Genomic DNA, 26,557 nt, shown 5'->3' on the forward strand with positions numbered 1-26,557 from the left:
TTAGGGCCGTTTTCGCGTCATCTCTTCCCGGCGGCCCGCCCGCCACGTCATCTCTACCACAGCACCAGTCCTCCACGGCACTTGACAGTACTTGGGACGGCAAGTTCACAGGTGAGTTCTCACGCTCTTCCTAAGAAGTAGGCGTGCGGCGGGCGGGGCCGACACGTGGGCCTGGCCCGGGAGGAGGAAATAAGCTCGCGCCCGGCCTCTCACTTTAGTGGAGGAAGACTACTATCCCAGAAACCCTTTCGCCTCGGGCGGGCGAGCTCCTCCTCTCCCTACTCCCTCCGCGCGAAGAAGACTGAGCATGCGCAACAGGGACTGCGCCTGCGCGAAAGACGGCACGGGCGAGGACTGCAACTCCCAGCAGGCCGGTGGCATTTCTCATTCTCTCGCGTGACCAGTGACTTCCGGCGCAGAGAGGCGGGGCTGGGCTGGGCTCGCGGCTGAGCCAGCAGCTGGAGCAGCTACGGGAGTGGCCCTGTGGCTGGCGGCGCTAGCCGCCATGGAGGCCGTGCCCCGCATGCCCATGATCTGGCTGGACCTGAAGGAGGCTGGTGACTTCCACTTCCAGCCAGCTGTGAAGAAGGTGAGCTTGCCTTCCATCTCCCCGCCCCCCATCCGCCGCGTATCTCCGTCGTCTGCCAGCGCGTGACGCCCCGTGCGTGCCCATCACCTCCTCAGGCCTCGTCGTAGGGTCCGGTGAAGCCAGGAGGGGCCTCCGCCGGTTTTCCTCAGCCTGTCCCACATCCCGGCGCCCGCAGGCCATTTTTCTCCTCCCGATCTCCCGGGGCTAGCACCTGCATCCTCATCTGAACCCGTTTCCCGACTTCTGCCCCGAGTCATCCACAGCTCCCACTGAGGCTCCACACTTCCTCCTTCTGACGCTCGGGACCCAGTTCTGCCCCGCCCCTCCTCCATGCCAGCACCGCCCCGCGCGGGAGCGGTGGGCGGCCCTGACCATGCGGATTCTTCTGCTGCACCAGGCCCTCGGTGCGCTGTCAAGTCCACGACCCGCCTGGGACAAACGCTAGGGAATGGCTCAGGTGGTGTGTTTAAGACGTGAGCCCCTGTGGCCCAGGGAGATGCCCAACCCCTGCGTTGGGGATATGTCTTAACAATTGTTGCGATTCTGTATAGTCTCCCATTCGGGAGTCTTTTTGGACCAAACGATACAATCCCATGACATTTTTAGGAAGGTTACTGCTTTTCATAACAGATTGGAGGGCATGAACAGTGTTGTAGAGCTAAGAGAAATCTTACCGTGTTGGAAGAACAGACGGGCAGGTTTGGCGTTGACTAAGGCAAAGAACTTCTGTGGAGAGGTCCAGGTATGGTGATTGAGCACAGGTGCCCTCTGAGACATCCGCTGCATTGGTAGCACCGAGGGCTAGAGCAGAAGTGAAAAGGAACAACCAGGAGGCAGTCGCAGGTGGGGGGCCTTGTGGGCTTAGCACAGCAGATGCCAGAGTAAGCCCCAATCTAGATATTGCACCACTTAGCGAGATGCTTGGGTAAACAAATAGGAAAAAGAAAATGGTCTTCTGACAGTTCTGCTGGGAAAAAAAAAAAAAGAAAATGGATTTGGAAGTAGTTTCCCAAGAAGCTGTCTCGCCTCTTCTCTCCGCACTACTGCCTTAGTTCGGACAGTGTTTGAGTCCATCATCTAGCCTCTTGGGCCCAGCAAATGAGGCTAATTGATGCAAAATTCTAGAATTTTGTTAACTGCTATCCAGACGTTGCTCTCTCCTTCATCTGCTCTTTTTTTTTTTTGAGACAGAGTCTTGCTCTGTAGCCCAGGCTGGAGTGCAATGGCATGCTCTCGGCTTACTGCAACCTCTGCCTCCTGGGTTCAAGCCATTCTCCTGCCTCAGCTTCCAAGTAGCTGGGATTACAGGTGCACGCCACCACGCTCAGCTAATTTCCGTATTTTTAAGTAGAGACAGGGGTTTCACCATGTTGGTCAGGCTGGTCTCGAACCCCTGACCTAGTGATCCGGCTGCCTCAGCCTCCCAAAGTACTGGGATTACAGGCGTGAGCCACCTCACCCAGCTTCATCCGCTCTTTCATACAAATACAATTGGATTAATTTTTTTAAGACACAACAAAACTCCTGTTTCCTATGTTACAGAATAAAGCCAACAAAACTCCTGTTTTCTGTTTTACAGAATAAAGCCAGTATCTTTAGTTTTCCGTTAGAGTTCTTCCAGACTTATCCCAGTTCTTTCAGCATTTATTGAGTCCTCACCGTGTGCTTGATCTACTATGTGCATCTGATGTACCCTAGATTCTGTTCACAGCCACTTCTTGTTCCCTTACTGTGCACCTTTGGTTATGGAATTCCTCCTGCCTAGAAGAGCTCTCATTTTTGCCCTATGAGCTGGTCATGGTGCCCTTCTTCAATCTCTGTGAATTCATTTTCTTCTCTACCATCCAAATTTCAAGGTCCAGCTTAAGCTCTCCTTTCTACAGAGCCTTTCTAATCCTTCTATCTGGATTAATCTTTCTCTTCTCTCAGTTCCTTAACTCTTTTCATCCTGTCCCTGGTGACAGTTAGGTGTGCTGTGTTTTAACCCCCTGTTAATTGTGCATTACCTGAGAAGCATCTCTGTGTTCCTCAGAGCCTAACAGTGGGCTCTCTGCACAGTTGGCAGTCAGAAAAATGTTTCTCAACTGATGGAATGACAGCTGAGAGGGAATTTAGAGATGGTGACCATAAATATATGGGAATGCAGTGGATAAAATCTTGGCCCAGAAACTCCTAGGAAATATTTTTGTTTGAACTTAGCCTTTGCTGCTCTGATCACTCACACTGAGCCCAAACAGTGTTGTGTGACCAGTGACTTCCCTGGAAGCACCTGAGCCTCCAAGAGAGGAGTTGCTAATTAGCCCTTCAGCCTGAGGTAGTATCAAATATGAAGCAATTCCTTTCCTAGACATTGGAGGAGACTGTGTAGACACCACTGCAACCTAGAGACTCTTCTCCACCTGCACCCCCTTCCCCAACTTCAGCGGCCCTTCTCTGCCTTCTCCACTGGTACCCTTGTCCTTCTTTATCCTTGCTCTGAGCTGTGGGAACCTCTGCCAGTGAATTGGAGCTGAGGGTTAGAATTTAATTTAGGATAAAAGAGTGAAAATTGGTTCTGTTTACATCAACTGGCTAAGTACTATGCTGAACCCTGATAAGCAGACAAAAAAGAGACAGCTTTTTTTTCCCCCAAGGAATTCATAAAAATTAGAGTAATGACATTAACATAAAAGTAGAAGTATTTGCAATATATAGAAATACCAGTGTGGCTGGGCGTGGTGGTTCACACCTGTAATCCCAGCACTTTGGGAGGCCAAGGTGGGTGGATCACAAAGTCAGGAGTTCAAGACCAGCCTGGCCAACATAGTGAAATCTCTGTTAAAAATACAAAAAATTAGCCGTGCATGGTGGTGGGCGCCTGTAATCCCAGCTACTTGGGAGGCTGAGGCGGGAGAATCGCTTGAACCCAGGAGGTGGAGGTTGCAGCAGCCTGGGTGACCGTGCGAGACTCTGACTCAAAAAAAAAAAATACCAGCCTAAGGAGGGGCCATCAGGGAAGACTTGCCAGAGGTGGACTATAAAGGATGAATGAGAGTTTTCCAGACAGGTAAAGAGGTTCATCGTTTGAAAGGGCTGGGCTTTTGACAAATCTTTCGTGGTGGCTAGTACTGATTTTCACTCCCAGTGGATATGCCTTCCATTATAGCATAATGTGAAATAGGAGCCAGAAAAGCAGGCTGGTTTCAAACTGCATTGGTAAACTTGAGGTTAGGATACTGGGCCCATGTAATTTGTTTTTTTTTTTTTTTTTTGAGACAGAGTTTCACATTTGTTGCCCAGGCTGGAGTGCAATGGCACTCCACGCGTCATCTCAGCTCACCACAACCTCTGCTTCCCAAGTTCAAGCGATTCTCCTGCCTCAGCCTCCCAAGTAGGTGGGATTATAGGCATGTGCCACTATGCCTGTCTAATTTTGTATTTTTAGTAGACATGGGGTTTCTCCATGTTGGTCAGACTGGTCTTAAACTCCCGACCTCAGGTGATTCACCTGCCTCAGCTTCCCAAAGTGCTGGGATTACAGGCATGAGCCACCTCACCAGGCCAGACCCACATAATTTTTTAGTAGGGAAATGCTGCTGGCCTTGCATCTTCTTAACTTGTGCTTTGAAGGCCAGAGTGCTGATTCTTTGGAAACTGATGATAGATGACTCTGGTCCTCTTTATCAGTGAGTGATTTGGCCTCAAGTATTGTTATTTGAAGTTCTCCTTTCTGGCTCAAACACTTGCCCTTAACCAACTGTACTTGAGCTAAAGTCCAGCTCACTTGGACTGAGATGTTGCATTCATCCCTGATTCATTCATTGAACAAATAGTTATTGAGTGCCTGTCATGTGCCAGCCCTGGGTACAGTGGTGACAAAAACCTGTGACTTGGCTGGGAGCAGTGGTTCTTGCTTGTAATCCCAGCACTTTAGGAGGCTGAGGCAGGTAGATCGCTTGAATCCAGGAGTTTGAGACCAGCCTGGCAAACATGGTAAAATCCCATCTCTACTAAAAGTACAAAAATGGCTGGGCTCGGTGGCTCACACTTGTAATCCCAGCACTTTGGAAGGCCGAGGTGGGTGGATTGCTTGAACCCAGGAGTTCGAGATCAGCCTGGGCGACATAGCAAGACCATGTCTCTACAAGAAAAAAAAATATAAAAATTAGCCAGTCTCATAACCCAGCCTCTAAATAAAGAGATAAGCATTTTTTTTTTCTAAGTAAAAAAATTTTCTGGGCATGGTCGTGTGCGCCTTGTAGGCCCAGCTACTTGGGAGGCTGAGGTGAGAGGATCACTTGAGCCTAGGAGGCGGATGTTACAGTGAGCCAAGATCATACACGGCACTCTAGTCAGGGCAACAAAGTGAGACCCTGTCTCAAACCCCCACCCCCAACAAAACCCTGTCTTCATGAAACATACCTTCTAGTAATCTACACAGTAATCCTCATCCTCAAGTGCAGGTGTACATCTGGTTGGTAGCCACCCTGCCTGTCACTTGGCTTCTCTTCATCTCCCCTCCTCCCACTTTGGCTGAGTTGATCTCTAAATCTCTACTTTTCCATCGCTTATGGCCTGTCCCCAGCTCACTTCAGCCTGCCTTCTCTAACCTCACTCCCCAGTCCTCTCCTATGAGAACTTTTAGCCTCTCTTCCTTCCATGTCTGGTCACTGCCCTTGCTCAGGTCCTTACTGGAATTCCCTTCCTCCTGTTTAGCACATGGGTTGAACTGTACTTCATTAGGGTCCTCTCAGCTGCCCGGCAAGTATTTGGGTCAGAAACGGAAAGAACTTCACCCTCCTCTGAATTCAGACTGTCTTGCTGTCCACCACTGAGTTTTCTTTCTTTCTTTCTTTCTTTCTTTTTTTTTTTTTGGAGACAGTCTTACTCTGTCTCCCAGGCTGGGGTGTAATGGTGCGATCTCTGCTCAGCTCACCGCAATCTCTGCCTCCTAGGTTCAAGCAATTCTTGTGCCTTGGCCTCCCGAGTAGCTAGGATTACAGGTGTGCATGACCACACCTGGCTAATTCTTTCTGCCAGGCTGGAGTGCAATGGCACGATCTCGGCTTACTGCAACTTCCGCCTCCCAGGTTCAAGTGATTCTGCCTCAGCCTCCCGAGTAGCTGGGACTACAGGTGCCCACTGCCACACCCAGCTAATTATTTGTATTTTTAGTAGAGACAGAGTTTCACCATGTTAGTCAGGATGGTCTTGATTTCCTTACCTCGTAATCTGCCCGCCTTGGCCCCTGAAAGTGCTGGGATTACAGGCGTGAGCCACCGCGCCCGGCCCACAGTGCATACTCTTGTTCCCTTTTGTTTACTGTTCATTTTTATTCACACCCAGGTACAAGCCTGGTTTTTATGATTTATGGAATTTTTTCCCCTTCCAGATTTTCCATGGGATGGCTGACTCTTGAAAAACTAGCTTATGCATGTATGTACACACATAAACACACACATAAAAAGGTAAATAAGAGGACTAGAGGCCTAAAAGGCCCCTGGCTGCTCAGCAGTGAGGGGCATGGGACGTTGCCTTACCTGTGGTGGTGACCTGTCTTATCTCTTGTTACAGATTTGGAGTCACCCAATTGGTCTGCCTGAGCCTATCTGTTCACTTTATTTGCAGCAGAACAGCTCCAGGCACAGATGACCTGGATTGTCCATTCTTCTCTGACTTGAATCTCATATACCAGAGACCTATATCCATTTCACTTAGAGTTTAAACCAGATTCTTTCCTTTACTTAGGAGGTAATAAAATACTTGTGTATAGGGAGTGCTTAATAAACATTGGTTGAATGACCTAGTCTAGTTCTAGGACCTTCTGGGAGAGGTAACTTGAGTCTTCCTCACTGTTGTTCAGACAGGCAAGGGGCCATTCAGAAAAGATGACTTTAGTATACAAAGCGAGGACTTTAGTATTATGTAGGGATTAGACAAGGGGAGGATGAAGGTGTGTTCTTTTTGTTGTTGTTGTTGTGATGGAGTCTTGCTCTGTCGCCCAGGCTGGAGTGCAGTGGCGAGATCTCAGCTCACTGTAACCTCCGCCTCCCGAGTTCAAGTGATTCTCCTGCCTCAGCCTCCCAAAGTGCTGGGATTACAGATGTGAGCCACCACGCCCGGCTGAAAGTGTGTGCTTATCCCCAGTACTCTTGGCCTGTGGCAGTTTTCTTTCAGGCTGGCTGATGTGGACCAAGGAGCTGAACATTTCTCTTGGCAATATGCCATTCTCTGAATATAATTAGTCTCATTTGAAATTTAGTAGCTGAACAATCCTGTATTAATTAATAATACTGGTCAGGCACATTGGTTCATGCCTGTAATCCCAGCACTTTGGGAGGCCAAGGCAGGAGGACTCAAGACAAGGAGTTTGAGACTAACCTGGGCAACAAAGCAAGACCCTGTCTCTACAAAAAACAATTAGTCGGACATGGTGTGGTGGTGCACACCTGTAGTCCCTGCTACTCAGGAGGCTGAGGTGGGGGTTATGGCTTGAGCCCAGGAGGTCAAGGCTGTTGTAAACCAAGATCTCGACACTCCAGCCTGGGTGTCAGAGAGAAACCCTGTCTCAAAAAAAAAAAAAAAAAAATTCCAAGCTGTTATATCAAATTAAGGGCAAAGCATACATAGAAGCATGAGAACATGCTAGGACAAGAGAAGATGGCGCAGAGGGATTAATACTAGGTCGGGAGTCAGGACACCCGGCTTGAGGTCCTAGCACTATCATTGCTCATCTGTGGTTTCCCACTTCTCTAATCTGCAAAATCACACAGGACCAGGATGGATGTTTCCAGTGATCTCATCTAGCTACAAAATTGTCTACTGTTTGTTGTTCAGTGAAACAGCAGAGTAGCATCATGGAAGTAGCATAGCTATTGGAATCAGACCTTGGTTTAGGTCCCCTCTCGTTCCATTAATAGCTCAATGACCTTCAACTGTCACAAAGATTGCATAACTAATCTGATCCTCACTTTTCTCACCTGAAACGTGGAACTAATAATATACCTCATAAGCTTCTGAGAATCAAAAGTTAATGCTTGTAAGTTCTTTTTTATTTTGATTTTTTTTTTAGAGATGGAGTCTTGTTGTAACACCCAGGCTGGAGTACAGTGGTGCAATCTTGGCTCACTGCAGCCTCTACCTCCAGGTCCCAATTGGTCCTCCCACCTCATCCTCCCAAGTAGTTGGGACCACAGGCATGCACCACCATGCTTTACTAATTTGGTTTGTTTTTTTTGTAGAGATAAGGTCTCACTGTGTTGCCCAGACTGGTCTTGAACACCTGGACTTAAGTAGGTATATAAATATATACACCTACTATGTACCCACGAAAATTTTATTTTTTTGAGACAGAGTCTTGCTCCGTCGCCAGGCACCAGGCTGGAGTGCAGTGGCATGATCTTGGCTCACTGCAACCTCCACTTCCTGGGTTCAAGCAATTCTCCTGCCTCAGCCTCCCGAGTAGCTGGTACTACAGGTGCGTGCCATCATGCCCAGCTAATTTTTGTATTTTAAGTAGAGACGGGGTTTCACTATGTTGACCAGGATGGTCTCTATCTCTTGACCTTGTGATCCGCCTGCCTCGGCCTCCCAAAGTGCTGAGATTACAGGTGTGAGCCACCGCCTGGCTTGTACCCACAAAAATTAATGGGATACATGAGATATATGTTTATGTGGTACATGAGATTTTGATATGGCAATACATGTATAGTAATCACATAAAGGTAAATGGGGTATTCAGAAAAGATGTGGGAGCAACATCTTATATTTAAAAATAAAATACTCTTTTATTTTTAAATTTAATAAATTATTGCTGACTATAGTTACCCTGTTGTGCTGTCAAATAGTAGATCCTTTTTTTTTTCTTTTGAGACAGAGTTTTGCTCTTGTCACCTAGGCTGGAGTGCAGTGGCACAGTATCAGCTCACCGCAACCTCTGGCTCCCGGGTTCAAGCGATTCTCCTGCCTCAGCCTCCCGAGTAACTAGGATTATAGGCGCTTGCTACCATACCCAGCTAATTTTTATATTTTTAGTAGAGACAGCGTTTCGCCATGTTGGCCAGGGTGGTCTCCACCTCCTCACCTCAAGTGATCTACCCCCCTCAGCCTCCTAAAGTGCCGGGATTATGGGTGTGAGCCACCATGTCCAGCCTCAAATACTATATTTTATTCATTCTATCTATAACTATATTTTTGTATTCATTAACCATTCCCACTCTGCTCCCCCTACTCCCACTACCCTTCCCAGCCTCTAGTATCCATCCTACTGTCAGTCTTCATGAATTCAATGGTTTTAGTTGTTACCTCCCACAAATAAGTGAGAACATGCAAAATTTGTCTTTCTAATGCTTCTACATTCTTAGTACAGGTCTTGGCCTATTTTCACCTGAGCATCTTCCCTCCCTGTTTAGGAAATAGCTTGAATCCTTACAACAGCTCTGAGCTAGACATAGCAAGTGATATGAACCCCATTTTACACACAAAAAAAGCCAAGCCTAGGCTGGGCACGGTGACTCACGCCCGTAATCCCAGTGCTTTGGGATGCTGAGATGGGAGGATAGCTCAAGGCCAGGAGTTCGAGACCAGCCTGGGTACCGTAACAAAACCCCTGTCTCTACAAAATAAACAAAATTAGCTGGGCATGGTAGCACACACCTATAGTCCTAGCTACACAAGGGGCTGAGGTGGGAGGATCGCTTGGAGTTTGAGGCAGCTGTAAGCTGTGATATAGTACCACTGTACTCTAGCCTGCAACCTCCAGAGCAAGACCATTTCTAAAAATAAAAATGAAAAACAGCCCAGATTTCACAACAACTTAGGGGTACCGTTCCCACTTATAATCTAGTAACTCCTTTCTTTTCGTTTCCCCCAGAGTGGCTCGCTCTGATCCCTGGACATGCCCTCACTGAGAGCTCTCCACAGGTCTTCTCTTATTCTTTCGTAAAGGGATCCCCAGCTACTCCAAAGCCTGACTGTTTTTAGAGATTCTCTGGTCTTCCTCCTGCTAGTTGTGTAGGTCCTGGGGTCCTGTCAGGGCCTCTGGTTCTTTCTCCTGGTCTGCTGCTGGGCCTGCCTTCTCAGGCTCCACTGGGAGCTTCATACTCCTTGCTAGGCTGTTCCCGGTTTTGCGGAGACCCAGACCATAGCGAAATTAGGACAAGGTCTCTGTCCCTTATTCCAGGAACTTCACTCAGTCTCTTTTTTCTTTTTTTAGTGGAGGATGATCAGCAGTCACAGAGGATTTTGTTAGGATTTTAAAAATATCTTTTTTAAAGATATTTTTCTAACAGGTTGCTGATAATAATAACATAAATATCCTCGTTGCTCACTGACTCACTATGTGGCCAGGTATTCATTTTCTGTGCCTGGTTTTCAGAGTTGTTTGTAAGATCCGTATTTTTTAAAAATAGAAATGCTTTGGGATGCTGAGGTGGGACTATTGCTTGACTCCAGGAGTTTGAGACCAGACTGGGCAACATAGTGAGACCCCACATGTCTACAAAATAAAAAAGTCTACCCAGGCATGGTGGCTCATGCCTGTAATCCCAGCACTTTGGGAGGCTGAGGTAGGTGGATCACCTGAGGTCAGGAGTTCAAGACCAGCTTGGCCAACATGATGGAACCCCATTCCTACTAAAAATACAAAAATTAGCTGGGCGTGGTGCCACACTCCTGTAATCCAGTTACTCAGGAGGCTGAGACAGGAGAATTGCTTGAACCTAGGAGGCAGAGGTTGCAGTGAGCTGAGATTGTGCCATTGCACTCCAGCATGGGCAACAGAATGAGACTTTATCTAAAAAAAAAAATGTCTGGATGTGATGGCTCATGTCTGTAATACCAACACTTTGGGAGACTGAGGCAGAAGGATGGCTTGAGGCTAGAAGTTCCAGACCAGCCTGGACAATATAGCAAGACAATATCTCTACAGAAAATTAGCTGGATATGGTGGTATGTGCCTATAGTTCCAGCTGCTTGGAAGGCTGAGGCAGGAGAATCATCTGGACCCAGGAGTTCAAGACTACAGTGAACTATGGTTATGGTACCACTGTAACTCTAGCCTGGACAACAGAACAAGACCTTTTCTCAAAAATAAAGTAAAACAATAAAGTAAAACGGCCGGGCGCGGTGGCTCATGCCTGTAATCCCAGCACTGTGGAAGGCCGAGGCAGGTGGATCACCTGAGATCTGGAGTTCGCGACCAGCCTGGCCAACCTGTTGAAACCCCATCTCTACTAAAAATACAAAAATTAGCCAGGCATGGTAGTGGTCGACTGTAGTCCCAGCTACTTGGGAGGTTGAGGCAGGAGAATCGCTTGAACCCGGGAGGCAGAGATTGCAGTGAGCTGAGATTGCACCATTGCACTCCAGCTTGGGCAACAAGAGTGAAACTCCATCTCTAAATAAATAAATAAACAGCAACAAAAAAATTTAAATAGAAATGGATTGATCCAATATGGAAAGAACATGGGCTCTGGAGCCCAAATGCCTGGGCTTCAGTCATATCCCCATCAGTTATTAGTGCTGTGACCTTGGTGAATACCAAGTCTAGCCAGGCACAAAAATCCTAACTCTTTGCCTCAGTTTCCTCATTTCCTCATCTATAAAGTGATGATGATAATAGTACCTACCTCTTAGGGTTGTTGTGAGGATGGAGTGATTACTAGGCACTCAGCACAGTGCCTGACCCGTGGTAGGTGCTCAGTGTCTGCTGCTGATTTTACAGGAGGATTGAGATGAGATTTAGATGGAATGTGACCTCTAGGCATGATTTGCTGGGGGTGGGAGCAGCATCTTTCTGTCACCATTGTGTGAACAGCAGGGTCAGATGTTCTAGTGATATCATGAAAAGCCTTGTTTCTAGGACATAGGAGTCCCAGATGTCCATCTGATTCCTTTGGCCTCTATCCCATGAGACCTCTGAGCTACACTTTTACTCATTTTCTCTAACCTAAGGTTGGGCAAAACCTCTTACTGAAAGGGAGTTAACTACAGAACATTCTCTCATAGAGTCAAGTTTTAGCTGATAGTATAGGCCACATTAAAAAAAATTTATTTTGAGACAGTTTCATAGTCTGTCACCCAGGCTGGAGTGCAGTGGCACAATCACGGCTCACTGCAACCCTGAACTCCTGGTATCAAGCAGTCCTCTCACCTCAACCTCTCGACTGGCTGAGACTATAGGTGCATACCACCACACCTGGCTAATTTTTTTGTAGAAGTGGGGTTTCACCATGTTGCCCAGGCTGGTCTTGAACTCAGGCTCAAACGGTCTGCCTGCCTTGGCCTCCCAAAGTGCTGGGATTACAGGCATGAGCCACTGTGCCTGGCCTGCTTTTGTTTTAATACAGACAAGGTCTCACTCTGACACCCTGGCTGGAGTCAGGTGGTACCATCATAGCTCACTACAGCTTTAAAGTCCTGAGCTTAAGCAGTCCTGCCTCAGCCTCCCAACTAGCTGAGACCACAGGCATGCACCACCACACCTGGCTTTTTAAAATTTTTTTTTCGTAGAGATGGGGCTCTGGCCACATTGCCCAGGCTGGTCTGGAATTCCTAGCCTCAAGCGATTCTCCCGTCCCAGCCTACCAAAGTGTTGGGATTACAGACATGAGCCATCATGCCCAACCCACATTTTATAGTTGTGTTTTTGTTGTTGTTGTTGTCATTGTTTTTGAGGGATGGAGTGGAGGGGGGGTGGAGTTGGATAGATCAGAGTGAGGATTGTTAACCAGGAGCCCATAAATGGGCCTCAAAATGCCTGTCAGCTCCCTAAAGTTACTGGTAAATCCTTATGTTTGTGCATAGTTGAAAATTTCTAGGGGGATTTATTTCATGGCTTTTATAGTCTCAAAGAACTCACAAAGACTAAAAACCACTGGCAGGGGAAAGGGTTGTTCAGGTATCATTTAGCTCTTCAGCAACTCTTAAAACATTTGTTTTTCAAATTTCAAACATATAGAAAAGTTGGAAGAATAATGCAGTGCTCACCCAAATTCTCACTATCTAGTTGTTTTGTTTTGTTTTTAGAGATGGGATGTACTCTATGTTGCCCAGTCTGGACTTCAACTGCTAGGCTCAAGTGATCCTCCTGTCTTTACCTCTGGAGTAACTGAGACTATAGGCATGGCTGTGCCTGGCCGATTCATTTTTTAATTTTTGTAGAGATGGGATTTATTGCTATGTTGCCAGTCCGGCCTTGAACTCCTGGGCTCAAGTGATCCTCTGGCCTCAGCCTCCTAAAGTGCTGGAATTACAGGTGTGAACCACTGCACCCAGCAGGTTACCTAGTTTTGTTTTGTTTTGTTGTTGTTGTTGTGGTGGTGGTGGTGGTGGTGGTGGTGTGTGTGTGTGTGTGTGTATATGAAGATGGAGTCGTGCTCTGTGGCCAAGGCTGGAGTGCAGTGGCACAGTCTCAACTCACTGTAACCTCCACCTCCTGAGTTCAAGCAATTCTCCTGTCTCAGCCTCCTGAGAAGCTGGGATTACAGGCACCCGCCACCATGCTCAGCTAATTTTTGTATTTTTAGTAAAGACAAGGTTTCACCATGTCAGTCAGGCTGGTCTCGAACTCCTGATCTCAGGTGATCCACCCACCTTGACCTCCCAAAGTGCTGGGATTACAGGTGTGAGCCACCGTGCCCTGCTACCTAGTTTTGATGGATGTATTTCCCCATATTTGTTTTCTCTCCAGATAGATAGATAGAGATCCCACAAGCCCTTTGAAAGTAAGTTTTGGACATCACTTTTCCCGGACACATCTCAGCATGTATTTCCTAAGAGTAAGGACATTCTCCGACACAATCACAATATTATTATCATACCTGGGAAAATCTACAATAATTTTCCTCTATCTTTTACAACTTTTCTTTTTTTGCAGACTTAGATCCAGTTGGGGTTCTCCTATTGCATTTAGACATGTTCTGTCCCTTTAATGACTTTTTTTTTTTTTTTTTTGGAGACAGGGTCTCACTCTCTTGTGCCCAGGCTGGAGTGTGCACACAGCTCATCACAGCCTCAATCTCTCAGGTTGATTCTCCCACCTCACCCTCTTGAGTGGCTGGGACTACAGGCATGGGCCACCGTACCCAGCTATTTTTTTTCTTTTTAAATTTGTAGATGCAGGGTCTCACTGTGTTGCCCAGGCTGGTCTTGAACTCCTGGGCTCAACAGCCTCCCATCTCAGTCCCCTGAAGTGCTGGGATTACAGGCTTGAGCCATGATGCTCAGTTTGTTTAATCACTTTTAATCTAGACTATTCCACTGCTCAGCCCCCTCCTTTTAAATGACATTAATTTTTTGAAGAGAGTGGGTTCACTGTTGCCCCATCTTCTGAATTTTTCTGAGTGTTTCCTTTTCCTGTTATCTGATTTGTTCATCTGTCCTCTGCATTTCCTATAAAGGCAATCATTTGCTGAGTATACAACACATCTGATAAGGCCCCTACCATTCCTTAATGCTTATTGTTTGAGGTGGTGAGGGGTCACTGGCATGACCCTGCTGTTGGCACATAGTCTGATGGAAGCACGTTTGGAATGTGAGCGGAAGAGCAGCTAATGTTCAAGGAAGTGACATTTCAGCTGAGTCTTAGTAGAGAAGGTAGGGACAATGTAGATGAGCATTGATACCTGAGAACAATAATTCCAAAGTACTTTTGGCTGGTTGTCCCTGGGAGGTGCCAGAGGACAATCTTCAAAGGTTGTTGGGAGCAGGTTGTTTATTTTTATTTTTTATTTAATTTTAATTTTTAATTTTTATTTTTTTGAAACAAAGTCTTGCTCTTGTCGCCCAGGCTGGAGTGCAACAGCACGATCTCGGCTCACCGCAACCTCTGCCTCCTGGGTTCTAGCCATTCTCCTGCCTCAGCCTCTCAAGGAGCTGGGATTACAGATGCCTGCCACCACGCCCAGCTAATTTTTGCATTTTTAGTAGAGACAGGGTTTTGCCATGTTGTCCAGGCTGGTCTCAAACTCCTGACCTCAGGTGATCCACCCACCTCAGCCTCCCAAAGTGCTAGGATTACAGGTGTGAGTCACCATGCTCAGCCTGTTTTTTATTTTTGTAGTGATCAGTCTCGCTCTGTTGCACAGGCTGACTTTTTTTTTTTTTTTTTTTTTTTGAGATGGAGTTTTGCTCTTATTGCCCAGGCTGGAGTGCAATGGCACGATCTCAGCACACTGCAGCCTCCACCTCCCAGGTTCAAGCAATTCTCCTGCCTCAGCCTCCCAAGTAGCTGGAATTACAGGCATGCACCACCATGCCCAACTATTTTTGTATTTTTAGTAGAGACGAGGTTTCTCCGTGTTCAGACTGTTCTCGAACTCCCGATCTCAGGTGATCTGCCTGCCTCAGCCTCCCAAAGTGCTGGTATAGGCGTGAGCCACCGCACTCAGCCAGGAACAGGTTGTGCAGGGTCATAAACTCTGTGCCAAGATTAGATTAGAGGCTTTGGGAAGCTACCGTACACATTCTTTTTAGATTTTACGTCATTTCCTATCATCTCACTGTCCTGAGATAAGCATGTTTTGGTCTACCTTCTGCCTAGTGGTGTGTGTGTGTTTCAGAAGGATTTAAAGCTAGAAGTGGGGCCGGGCGCGGTGGCTCACGTCTGTAATCCCAGCACTTTGGGAGGCTGAGGCAGGTGGATCACGAGGTCAAAAGATCGAGACCATCCTGGTCAACAAGGTGAAACCCCGTCTCTACTAAAAATACAAAAAATTAGCTGGGCATGGTGGTGCGTGCCTGTAATCCCAGCTACTCAGGAGGCTGAGGCAGGAGAATTGCCTGAACCCAGGAGGCGGAGGTTGCGGTGAGCCGAGATCGTGCCATTGCACTCCAGCCTGAGTAACAAGAGCGAAACTCCATCTCAAAAAAATAAATAAATAAATAAATAAAGCTAGAAGTGATATCAGAGTTGTGTTAGAAATACCAATTCTGGCTACTTGGTAAGGGACGGATTTGAAGGGGGTGGATTATCCAGGACAGAGGTGGCAGAGGGAGAGAGGAGAGTTTATGGACACAGGGACTTTGAGGAGCTGAAACTAACAGGAGAACTTGGGTTAGACTTGGAGGTTTTGGAAAGGGCTGTGTGGTGGTGTAATTAGCTCCGCTGTCGCCTCCCTGCCGTCTGTTCCTCTTCTCTCTTTGCCCACCAGGCAGATAGAAGCTGCCACACAGACTTCCCGGTTCCCATGTGGCTGATTCCTCAGCCATGGGTCCTGGGTCCTGGGAAGGGACCCCAGGAAAGATGGGCGGGCCATACACAACATGTCAATGTGCTTCCAGACGGAACAGCCTGCCTCCTCTCAGCCTTTCCCAGCCTCCTCTCTCTCTGCCTTGCAAACTTTGGTCAGGGCCTTAAGGAGCCTTGTGAGGTAGGTGTCAGTGCTCTTCGTGTTTGTGGCATCAGTGGATCTGGGCCCCCAGATTGCTAGCCAAGACGCCAGCAGCAGGTACTGCAACAGGGACAGTTGCAGTTGACTTAGTCTGGTGATCTGAGTTGAACAGGGGGCCCTTTGGGCTGAGCCTGCCCCTCCAGGCTGGTGCGTATGCTCACTGTCCAAGATAGTCTGCTTGGCGGTGGTGGGTGTCACTGTGGACAGGCACTCCAGGGCTCTCTCGATGTGGTTAATGACCTCCCCTTCTCACCTTCTCCCACCTGGGCCATTCTCTTCACACAGCCGCAGGCCTTTCCTCACAGATGACGCTGCAGATCACATATTTCTATGCTGTCCTTTCCCAGCCAGAAGGATGGGTTGGTGAGAGAGGCTTTCTGTTCCCACTCTTGTTTGGTGGCTCTTGCCTGCACTTGCTATCAGCTTAGGGTTATGATTGTGACCTCAGAACACAGCAGGGCCCAGTCTTCTAGGGAGGCTTGAGTTCCTGACCCTTTCTGGAATCCTTATTAGGACCCCATTTCAGCCAGCTGAGTTCCTTGGCTTCCTGATTTTGTAGGGAGGCTACAGCATCAGGAGGACCTGCCAGAGTGTTGGTCCAGGGTCAAGGCTCTCGTAGTCAGCATTGTGGTGCTGCCTGTTCTTGAGGTCAAGTTCCTGGTGGTCCAGGAGACACGCTTATGGTTGTAGGACTGCGCTTGATCCTGAGCCCTGGTTGGTGCTTGCCCAGGACTCAGAGGGCAAGGTGGGGGTCTTCTCTGCCACTGGCTTATGTTCTTCTGTCTCTCTAGTTTGTTCTGAAGAATTATGGAGAGAACCCAGAAGCCTACAATGAAGAACTGAAGAAGCTGGAATTGCTCAGACAGGTAGGAGAATAACTTTTTTTTTATGCATGAATAGACAGGATTGGTTTGATAGGGAAGCTGCCTAGGCTGGATGCTGTGGCTCACACCTGTAATCCCAGCATTTTGGTAGATCATTTGAGGTCAGTTGAGACCAGCCTGGCCAACATGGTGAAACCCTATCTCCACTAAAAATACAAAAATTAGGCGGTGTGATGGCACGTGCCTATAGCTACTCGGGAGGCTGAGGCAGGAGAATTGCTTGAACTTGGGAGGTGGAGGTTGCAGTGAGCTGAGATTGTACCACTGCATTCCAGCCTGGGTGACAGATCAAGACTCCATTTCAAAAAAAAAAAGATAAAGGCAAAAAGCCACCCAGCCCATTTCTAACTTTTGATGTAGTGAAAGACAGCTGGACGTGGTGACTCATGCATCTGATCCCAGCATTTGGGGAGGCCAAGGCAGGAGGATCGGTTCCTCCTGGAGTTCAGGCCCCGGAATTTAAGACCAGCCTCAACATAGTGAGACCCTGTTCTCTACAAAAAAAAAAAAAATAGCCAGCCATGATGGTACACACCTGTATCCCCAACTACTCAGGAGGCTGACGGGGGAAGATCACTTGAGCCCAGGAGCTTGGGACTGCAGTGAGCCAACCATGTTCATACCACTGCATTCCAGCCTGGGTAACAGAGTGAGACCCTGACTGTTTAAGAAAGAAAAAAAAAAGGGGGGGGGGGAGATGTATGACTCTTCCTTTCACTGAAACACTTAAGAGGTTTAAGGTTATTAATTGGTCTAATTTCAATATTATTGTGTCTCAGGGAGTAGGGAGCCCTGAGGAGAGGGAGAGAGACAGGAAAAGGCCAGCCAGTGAAGCAGAACACACGTAACATTTCTAAGTCTGCCATCTTCTATGGGTGCTGTTCATGGCACCAAAAACAACGGCAACGGTAACCACCATAACAGATACATAATAAAAAAGTTTGAAATATTGTGAGAATTGCTAAAATGTGGCACAGAGTCATGAAATGAGCACATGCTGCTGGAAAAATGGTGCCGACAGGCCTGTGTGATGCAAAGTTGTCACAAACCTTCAATCTGTAAAACATACAGCATCTGTGGCATGCAGTAAAATGAGGTACGCTGTATTTTTTTTTCCTGATTATTGTATTTACTATTGGATAACAACATGTTTTCCCTTATGTTTCTGTTAGAAGTCTGAGAGTCTGTACTGGTGTGGCTGAGCTTGGGTACCAGTGATGTAAATACATGCCATGGAAATCAGTAGCGGGTGGTGTTTTCTTGTCTGTCATGAACTGAATACCAATTCTTGGAATAACCCAGCAGTATTAGTGACTATTTTCCAATCAGTACATTTTTGGATACATTTCACTTAGTCTACTGGGTGAAGATATTTTCTATGTCAGCTATTCAAAGTTAGTACAAGGCCAGGCGCAGTGGCTCACGCCTGTAATCCTAGCACTTTGGGAGGCTGAGATGGGTGGATCACTTGAAGACAGGAGTTTGGGACTAGCCTGGCCAACATGGCGAAACCCTGTCTCTACTAAAAATAAAAAAATTAGTCGGGCGGGGTAGCAGCACATGCCTATAATCTCAGCTACTAGGGAGATGGAGGCAGGTGAATTGCTTGAACCTGGGAGGTAGAGGTTGCAGTGAGCCAAAATCACACCACTGCACTCCAGCCTGGGTAATAGGGCACAAGACTTTGTCCCAGAAAAGAAAAGCTAGAAATGATTACACTTGTGGGCGCGGTGGCTCATGCCTGTAATCCCAGCACTTTGGGAGGCCAAGGCGGGTGGATCACAAGGTCAGGAGTTTGAGACCAACCTGGCCAACATGGTGAAACCCCGACTCTACTGAAAACACAAAAATTAGCCAGGCCTGGTGGCAGGCACTTGTCATCCTGAGGCAGGAGAATAGCTTGAAACTGGAGGGCGGAGGTTGCAGTGAGCTGAGATCGCACCACTGCACCACAGCCGGGGCAAGAAAGTAAAATTCTGTCTCAGGCTGGGTGCGGTGGCTCACGCCTGTAATCCCAGCACTTTGAGGGACCGAGGCGGGTGGATCATCTGATGTCAGGAGTTTGAGACCAGCCTGACCAACATGGAGAAACCCTGTCTATACTAAAAATACAAAAATCAGCCAGGCTTGGGGGCGCATGCCTATAATCCCAGCTACTCAGGAGGCTGAGACAGGAGAATCACCTGAATCTGGGAGGCGGAGGTTGTAGTGAGCTGAGATTGCGCCATTACACTCCAACCTGGGCGACAAGAGCAAAACTGTCTCAAAAAAAAAGAAATGATTACAATTAGTGAGGAAGGCACGTGAAAAGCTGAGCTGGGCCTCTTGCACCAGATCACCAAGTTAGGAATGCAACGGGAAAATTCTTGAAGGAAATTTAAAAAGAATCTAATGATGTCGCATCTCTGGATATCAGATTCTCTCCCTTCCTCGGGATTTGCTGATTTTATTTTTTGTGTTTTTGATTGTTGTAGGCTACCTCCGTGCCAAAAATCAGCCTGAAATGTAAACTTAAAGTTGTTTTTCTTTTTTTGAGACAGGGTCTCGCTCCATCGTCCAGGCTGGAGTGCAGTGGCACAATCATGGCTCGCTGCAGCCTCCATTCTCCCCAATTCAAGCCATCCTCCCACCTCAGCCCCCAAGTAGCTGAGACTACAAGTGCACACCACCGCATCGGCTAATTTTTAAATTTTTGGTAGAGACGGGGTCCCCCTGTGTTGCCCAGGCTGGTCTTGAACTCCTGGGCTCAAGTGATCTTCTGGCCTCAGCCTCCCAAAGTGTTGGGATTAAAAGTGTAAGCCACGGTACCTAGCCTTGTAAACTTAGGGTCTTCACAGGTCTTTTTGGAGCCTGTACCATTCCCTGCACATGCACAGTGACTTCTAATTTCCCCTAAATATGCAGTTGTGTTTGAACATCTTACTCTTCAGTGTCTGCCTCCCAAAGGAAGAAAAAGAGAAAAGTGAAGGAGAAGGAAAAAGATGCCAGGCCTTTAGATCCCTTGGAAGTTACTTCAGCTAGAGGTAGAGAAGCTTATAGCCATGGAGGGAGGTGCAATGTGGAGGAGCTGCCTCTTTCTCTGTACCTCTGTGGTCAGAAGCAGCAGTCAGCACAGATCTCCTGTATTTGGAGGACATAGTACTTTTTGTCCATGCTGGGTTCCACAAGCTGTTCCTGAACCGGTACACAGCTGCCTGCCAGGTGCTGTGGTAGGGAATGGGTGGCTGCTACTATGGTAGGGGCTGAAATTGACCAAAATTAATGGCAATGAACTGTACTGTCCAAGCCTTCCCCTAAAAGTTGCAAGCCTTCAATAGACTCCGGAGTTAAGTCAGATTCTGCCATTGCAGCTTGTCTTGGTGGGGAGACAGATTTCTCATGTTACTTCTTATGCCGTCCTCCCAGAACCCTCCTCATAAATTTAATTTCTAAAAAGGGTTAATTTGAACAAAGTTTGAAAACCAGTGAGATAATCTTAGCCCCTAGGATAGCCATCATTTTGCACACACAGGCACACACTACACGCAAGGACACAACACGCCCTAGAAGGAGCATTACCACCAGTCTCCAAAGCATCCTCTGAGACAGATCCTCCAAAGCATAAGGCAGGCAGCCTGCACAGAGCAATGGGTTGGGGAGAGCAGCCTCCAGACCTGTGCTCTTCCAGCACGGAAAAAGCTCACACGAGGCCATTTAGGGTAGCCACTTGCCCTACCTGTGACTTGGTTTAAATTTTTTTTTTTTTTTTTTGAGATGGAGTCTCACTCTGTCACCAGGCTGGGGTGTAGTGGCGCAATCTCGGGTAGCTGGGACTATAGGTGCACGCCACCACGCCCAGCTAATTTTTGTATTTTTAGTGGCAATGGGGTTTCACCATGTTGGCCAGGATGGTCTCGATGTCTTGACCTCGTGATCTGCCCGCCTCAGCCACCCAAAGTGCTGGGATTACAGGCGTGAGCCACTGCGCCCAGCTGGGACTTGGTTTAATTTATCCCAGCAATGTGGGAGTTGGACTAGATCACTGTTTTTTGTTTTATTTATTTATTTATTTTTCTGTTTTCTTTTTTTTGAGACGGAGTTTCGCTCTTGTTACCCAGGCTGGAGTGCAATGGCGTGATTTCCGCTCACCGCAACCTCCGCCTCCTGGGTTCAGGCAATTCTCCTGCCTCAGCCTCCTGAGTAGCTGGGATTACAGGCACACGCCACCGTGCCCAGCTGATTTTTTGTATTTTTAGTAGAGACAGGGTTTCACCATGTTGACCAGGATGGTCTCGATCTCTTAACCTCGTGATCCACCCGCCTCGGCCTCCCAAAGTGCTGGGATTACAGGCATGAGCCACCGCGCCCGGCCCTGTTTTTGTTTTTAAAGACAAAATCTCGCTCTGTTACCCAGGCTGGGGTGCAGACTATCTCAGCTCACTACAACCTCTGCCTCCTGGGTTCAAGCGATCCTCCTACCTCAGCCTCCTGGGACTACAAGTGTGCACCACCACGCCTGGCTATTTTTTGTACAGACAAGGTCTCGTCATATTCCCCAGGCTGGTCTTGAACTACTGGCCTCAAGCAATTGTCTGCCTCAGCCTCCGAAAGTGTTGGGATTACAGGCATGAGCCACCATGCCTGGCCTAGATCACTGTGCCTTAAACTTGTGAAACCACAGAACAAATTTTTTTACATATGACACTGATAATAATCTTTCAATGAAAAAGTTACCATTGGAAGCTTTAGGCAATCCTCTTTCCCTGATCTGAGCCTCTGTTTCCTCATCGGTAAAACCAGGGTTTGCATAGTTGTTTCTAAGAAGACTTTCTTTTTTAAACTCTGGAATAAATTCTTGGCTTTGTGATTACAGGGAATAAAACTGACAGGCACAAGGGTTGCTGTGGGTGCGTGACAGCATCAAGTGCTCTCTCAGACTTCTCTGCAGTTCTGCGCAGCTTGTCTTATTGAGTCTGACAGACCAGGCTAGAACTATAGGGGGCTGCATTCTTGGGCGGATTAAAGGGTGTAGGTGATCTCTTGGATCTGGAGGGGAGACTGCTTCCATTGTTTCCCAAAGATGGTTTTAGGAAGCACAAGACAAATTTTATTTTTTATTTTTTGAGATAGGGTCTTAACTCTGTTGCGTAGGCTGAAGTGCAGTGGCATGATCATGGCTCACTGCAGCCTCCACCTCCTGGGCTCAATCAGGAAGCTTGGAAGGCTTCCCCTTCCCAAGCCTGTATTCCTGAGTAGCTGGGACTACAGGTGTGCACCACCACACCCGGCTAATTTTTGTATTTTTTGTAGAGGCAGCGTGTCGCCATGTTCCCCAAACTGGTCTCAAAATCCTGGGCTCAAGCGATCTTCCCACCTTGGCCTCCCAAAGTGCTGCGATTATAGGCATGAGCCACCATGCCTGGCCAAGATTTCTTAATTGTTTTATATGTGCTACTTTAGTGAGTATTGAAAAAAACTAGTAGCACATCACACCTGTTATTCTAGAGCTGTTATTGCTTAGGATGTGGCTCTTAATTTTTTAAATAGGTTGTTTAAAGAAAAACATTAAGTACAAGTGATATTTGGATATGGCAGAGGTCATGATGGAGGGGTATGTTAAAAAATGACTAGATTTGGGAAGCACTGGCCTGATGCTGTGGGCTGTGGCGGGCATTCTAGAGGCCTCACCACCAGAGAGATTATCATCCCTGTTTAAAGAAGAGACTGGAGTCTCAGAGTCTCCCAGGACACTGCTGGGAAGTGGTGTAGAGTGGGACTGGTGCCCAACTCTTCTGTTCCGCTGTCCCGCAGGGTGTACCCCTTCTGAGAGCATCCCTGCTGGCAGCTCAGAGCCGAACTCTCAGAATGGAACGTCCTGGAGGATTTCTTCTGGCTAAGTCCTAGTGAGGGGCTCTGGTCCTCTCTGCAGAAGGCTGAGGGCGGACAAGTGTCAAGTCATTCCCCTCACTGTGTACCTGCTCCTTGGAGGGTGTATTGTTTGCTTTTCTGTTTAAGCAGAGGCTTCATTTATTTTGTTTTTTTTTCTTCCCCAAAAATAAGAATAGCTCTGTTGTTTATCATAAATATTGAAAATGTTCAATATAAAGAATACATAAACAATATGAAGAATACACGTCTCTGTCAGATGTATACATATCTATTTTTTTGTTCTCTTCTATTTTTACTCCTGAGAATATACCAAGTAATACTTATTTTTTGAGACCGAGTCTTGCTTTGTCACCCAGGCTGGAGTGCAGTGGCACGATCCCAGTTCACTGCAACCTCCTCCCCCCAGGTTCAAGTGATCCTCTTGCTTCAGCCTTCCAAGTAACTGGAATTACAGGTGCGCACCACCATGCCTGGTTAATTTTTAGTAGAGACGGGGTTTTACTACATTGCCCCCGCTGGTCTGGAACTCCTGGGCTCAAGTGTGTCAGCCTCCCAAAGTGCTAGGATTATAGGCGTGAGCCACCTCGCCCGGCTGTATCTATTTATTTATATAAAATAAGATAAATTACTTAAAACCTGTCATCCAGAGATAATCACTGTTAACATTATGATGTACATTCTGAATTTTTTTCTTTTTGTTTATGTACCCATTTGGTTTATTTGTTTGATTTATCTTTTGAGATGGAATTTTACTGTTATTGCTGAGGCTGGAGTGCAATGGCAAAATCTCAGCTCACTGCGACCTCCACCTCCCAGGTTCAAGCAATTCTCCTGCCTCGGCCTCTCAAGTAGCTGGGATTACAGGCGCATGCCACCGTGCCTGGCCTATGTACCTATTTGGATATCAATGTCTCTATGATTTTTCATAAGTAACATTCCATTTGTTAGAGTTTTTGTTTTTTGGGTTTGTTTTTTTTTTTTGCCCAACAGCATGCCATAGGCCTCTTAACATATGAATAGAGACTCTTGTCTTTAGTTTTCATGGCTGCAAAGTATTCTCTTGTGAGGGTGCCTTGACATTATTTATTTAAAACAGTCCTCTTTAATGGGAATTTTGGTGGATATCCAGTTTTGCTTTTTGTTTTTTGAGACAAGGTCTTGCTCCATCACCCAGGCTGGAAAACAGAGGCACAACCATAGCTTACTGCAGCCTTAACCTCCTAGGCTCAACTGATCTTCCCCCTCAGCCTCCCAAGGAGCTGGGACCAAAGACATGCACCATTATGCCTCGATAATTTTTAAAATTCTTTTTTGTTGAGACAGGGTCTTGCTACATTGCCCCAACTGGTATCTAACTCCTAGCCTCAAGTGATCCTCCCACCTTGGCCTCCCGAAATGCTGGGACCACATGCGTGAGCCACTGCACCTGACCTGGAGTCCAGTTTTTGACTCTGGTAATAATGCGGTGATAAATATGCTTTCATTCATATCCAAGCATTTGCTTCCCTGGATGTCTGTTACAGTAAACTTTCAGATACAGAACTGTGGGTCATGCTGAGTGTGGCAGCTCACACCTTTAATCCCAGCACTTTGGGAGGTGGAGGTGGGAGGATCACTTGAGCCCAGGAGTTGGAGACTAGCTTGGGCAACATAGTTGAGACCCCATCTCTATTAAAAGCAAAAAACGAAACAGGCTAGGTGGTGGCCCATGCCTGTAATACCAGCACTTTGAGAGACTGAGGCAGGCTGATTGCTTGAGCCCAGGACTTTGAGAACAGCCTGGGCAACATGGCAAAACATCATCTCTGTTAAAAACAAAGAACTGTGGACCAAAAGTAAAGTACAGTAAAAATTTAAAACATGTTGCAAACTGCATTTCAGATATTTGAGATGGGCTAGGCGCAGTGGCTCACACCTATAATCCTACCACTTTGGGAGGCCGAGGTGGGTGGATTATCTGAGACCAGCCTGGCCAAGATGCTGACACCCCATCTCTACTAAAAATACAAAAATTAGCCAGGCGTGGTGGCATGTGCCTGTAGTTTCAGCTAATTGGGAGGCTAAGGCAGGAGAATTACTTGAACCTGGGAGGTTGCAGTGAACACTGCATTCCAGTCTGGGTGACAGAGTGACTCCATCTAAAAAAAAGATACGGGGGATGGATTCAGGGTGCCAGCTGCCAGCCCTGGCTTGTGGAATGGTTTGTTGAATGACCACAAGTGTAGCCATGGACTTTTTGGGATCCCTTGGCGTGTGCAGTCAGCTATCTCTGATGCATGTTTCCTGGCATCTGTGGGTGAGCTGGCCTGCCTGTCCACTGCCCCATATGACAACAGGCCTGCTTCTCCCATCCTGCCCCTCCAGAATGCTGTCCGTGTCCCACGGGACTTTGAGGGCTGTAGTGTCCTCCGCAAGTACCTCGGCCAGCTTCACTACCTGCAGAGTCGGGTCCCCATGGGCTCGGGCCAGGAGGCCGCTGTCCCTGTCACCTGGTGAGAGCCACAGGCAGGGCTGGAGGATCCCAGGGGGAGTCTGGGTGGTGGGGGTGCGCCTCCCCTCCCTTTCCCCTTCTCCTTGCTGCATAGGATGGGGAATGGCCTCATATGGTCTCCCCAGACCTCCCCACAACCCCACACTGGGGTGGCTAGTCCCCCTACCTAATCTCAGGGCCCTGGTCAGCTCCTTCCCTCGAGGTGACTGGGGTGCCATGTCTGCAGGACGGAGATCTTCTCAGGCAAGTCTGTGGCCCATGAGGACATCAAGTACGAGCAGGCCTGTATTCTCTACAACCTTGGTGAGCTGCCTGATCCCTTCCCCATGGCCCTACTCCCTGGTCCTGCCAGCCTAACTCTCAGCTCTTCAGATGACCACAAAGGCAGTGGGCTGATCAAGGGAGGACTCCAGGATTCCTGCCCCTCAACTGCCTTCCTCACAGCCCTGCCAGCTCCTCTGCCATTTTATGGGGAGCCTCTGTGCTAGGGTGAGGCTCTACTGAGCTGGCTGCCACACAGAGTTGCCACTGTGTGCTCTGGCTGGGAGAGATGGCCTTTTTTCTTTGACTGGACAGCCACTCCCCCTTGTAGTTTGGGGCTGCTTCAGGCAGGCGGAGAGCAAGGCTGACCTCAGTTTGCCCTGCTAGTCAGCGTTAGCCTGGCTCAAGGGAGAAGCCTTGAGGGAGCCCCAGAGTTCTGTGCAAACATCCCTGAAGCTTCAAGATTGGACCCCTTGGACAGGAGTGCCCTTCCACCCTCTGCCAAATGCAGAGCAGGAAGGAGACTGAGGGCTGGGCAGGACTTCTGAGTTTCCCTGTTCCCTCCAGCTTTGGTGTCCTTGGACTCACTGCCCTGGTTCTCAGAGCCCTGTTTTCCTGATTGTGGATGACAACCGGGCCCCCTCTGTCTCACCTTTATGTGGGTGTGAGCAGCTCCTAACACTGTGTCCTCTCCCTCCCCAGGAGCACTGCACTCCATGCTGGGGGCCATGGACAAGCGGGTGTCTGAGGAGGTGAGGAGAGGGATGTAGTGGGACAGGTGGACATACTAGGGAGGGGCAGCCTCCTGAGTGTGGCTGAATCCTGCCTGTGGAGTGGACACAGGCCATCCTCCCTACCCCTCCCAGGGCATGAAGGTCTCCTGTACCCACTTCCAGTGCGCAGCTGGCGCCTTTGCCTACCTGCGGGAGCACTTCCCTCAAGCCTACAGTGTCGACATGAGTCGCCAGATCCTTATTCTCAACGTCAACCTCATGCTGGTGAGGAGGTGCCCTGGTTGGAGTGGAGTTGAATCGAGGGAAGGGGATGGCCAGGGAGGGGCAGTTGGGCATCGATCCTGGACCAGGCCATGTGC

General features: G+C 48.0%; 1 protein-coding gene across 1 annotated transcript in view; it reads left to right on the forward strand.

The window, feature by feature from the left end:
• The first annotated feature begins 449 nt into the window (after positions 1–449).
• Positions 450–26,557, forward strand: part of LOC105710835 (tyrosine-protein phosphatase non-receptor type 23-like) — a 33,378-nt gene continuing 7,270 nt past the window's right edge. Inside the window, 6 exon segments of the mRNA XM_064366968.1 lie at positions 450–589; positions 16,752–16,826; positions 25,077–25,204; positions 25,430–25,506; positions 26,167–26,216; positions 26,331–26,478. Coding sequence (XP_064223038.1) covers positions 506–589; positions 16,752–16,826; positions 25,077–25,204; positions 25,430–25,506; positions 26,167–26,216; positions 26,331–26,478 — 562 coding nt within the window. The 5' untranslated portion in view covers positions 450–505.

This window comes from Aotus nancymaae, unplaced genomic scaffold (assembly GCF_030222135.1).
Source record: "Aotus nancymaae isolate 86718 unplaced genomic scaffold, 86718_ANA_hifiasm-v0.15.2.pri h1tg000067l, whole genome shotgun sequence".
NCBI classification, from domain to species: Eukaryota; Metazoa; Chordata; class Mammalia; order Primates; family Aotidae; genus Aotus; species Aotus nancymaae.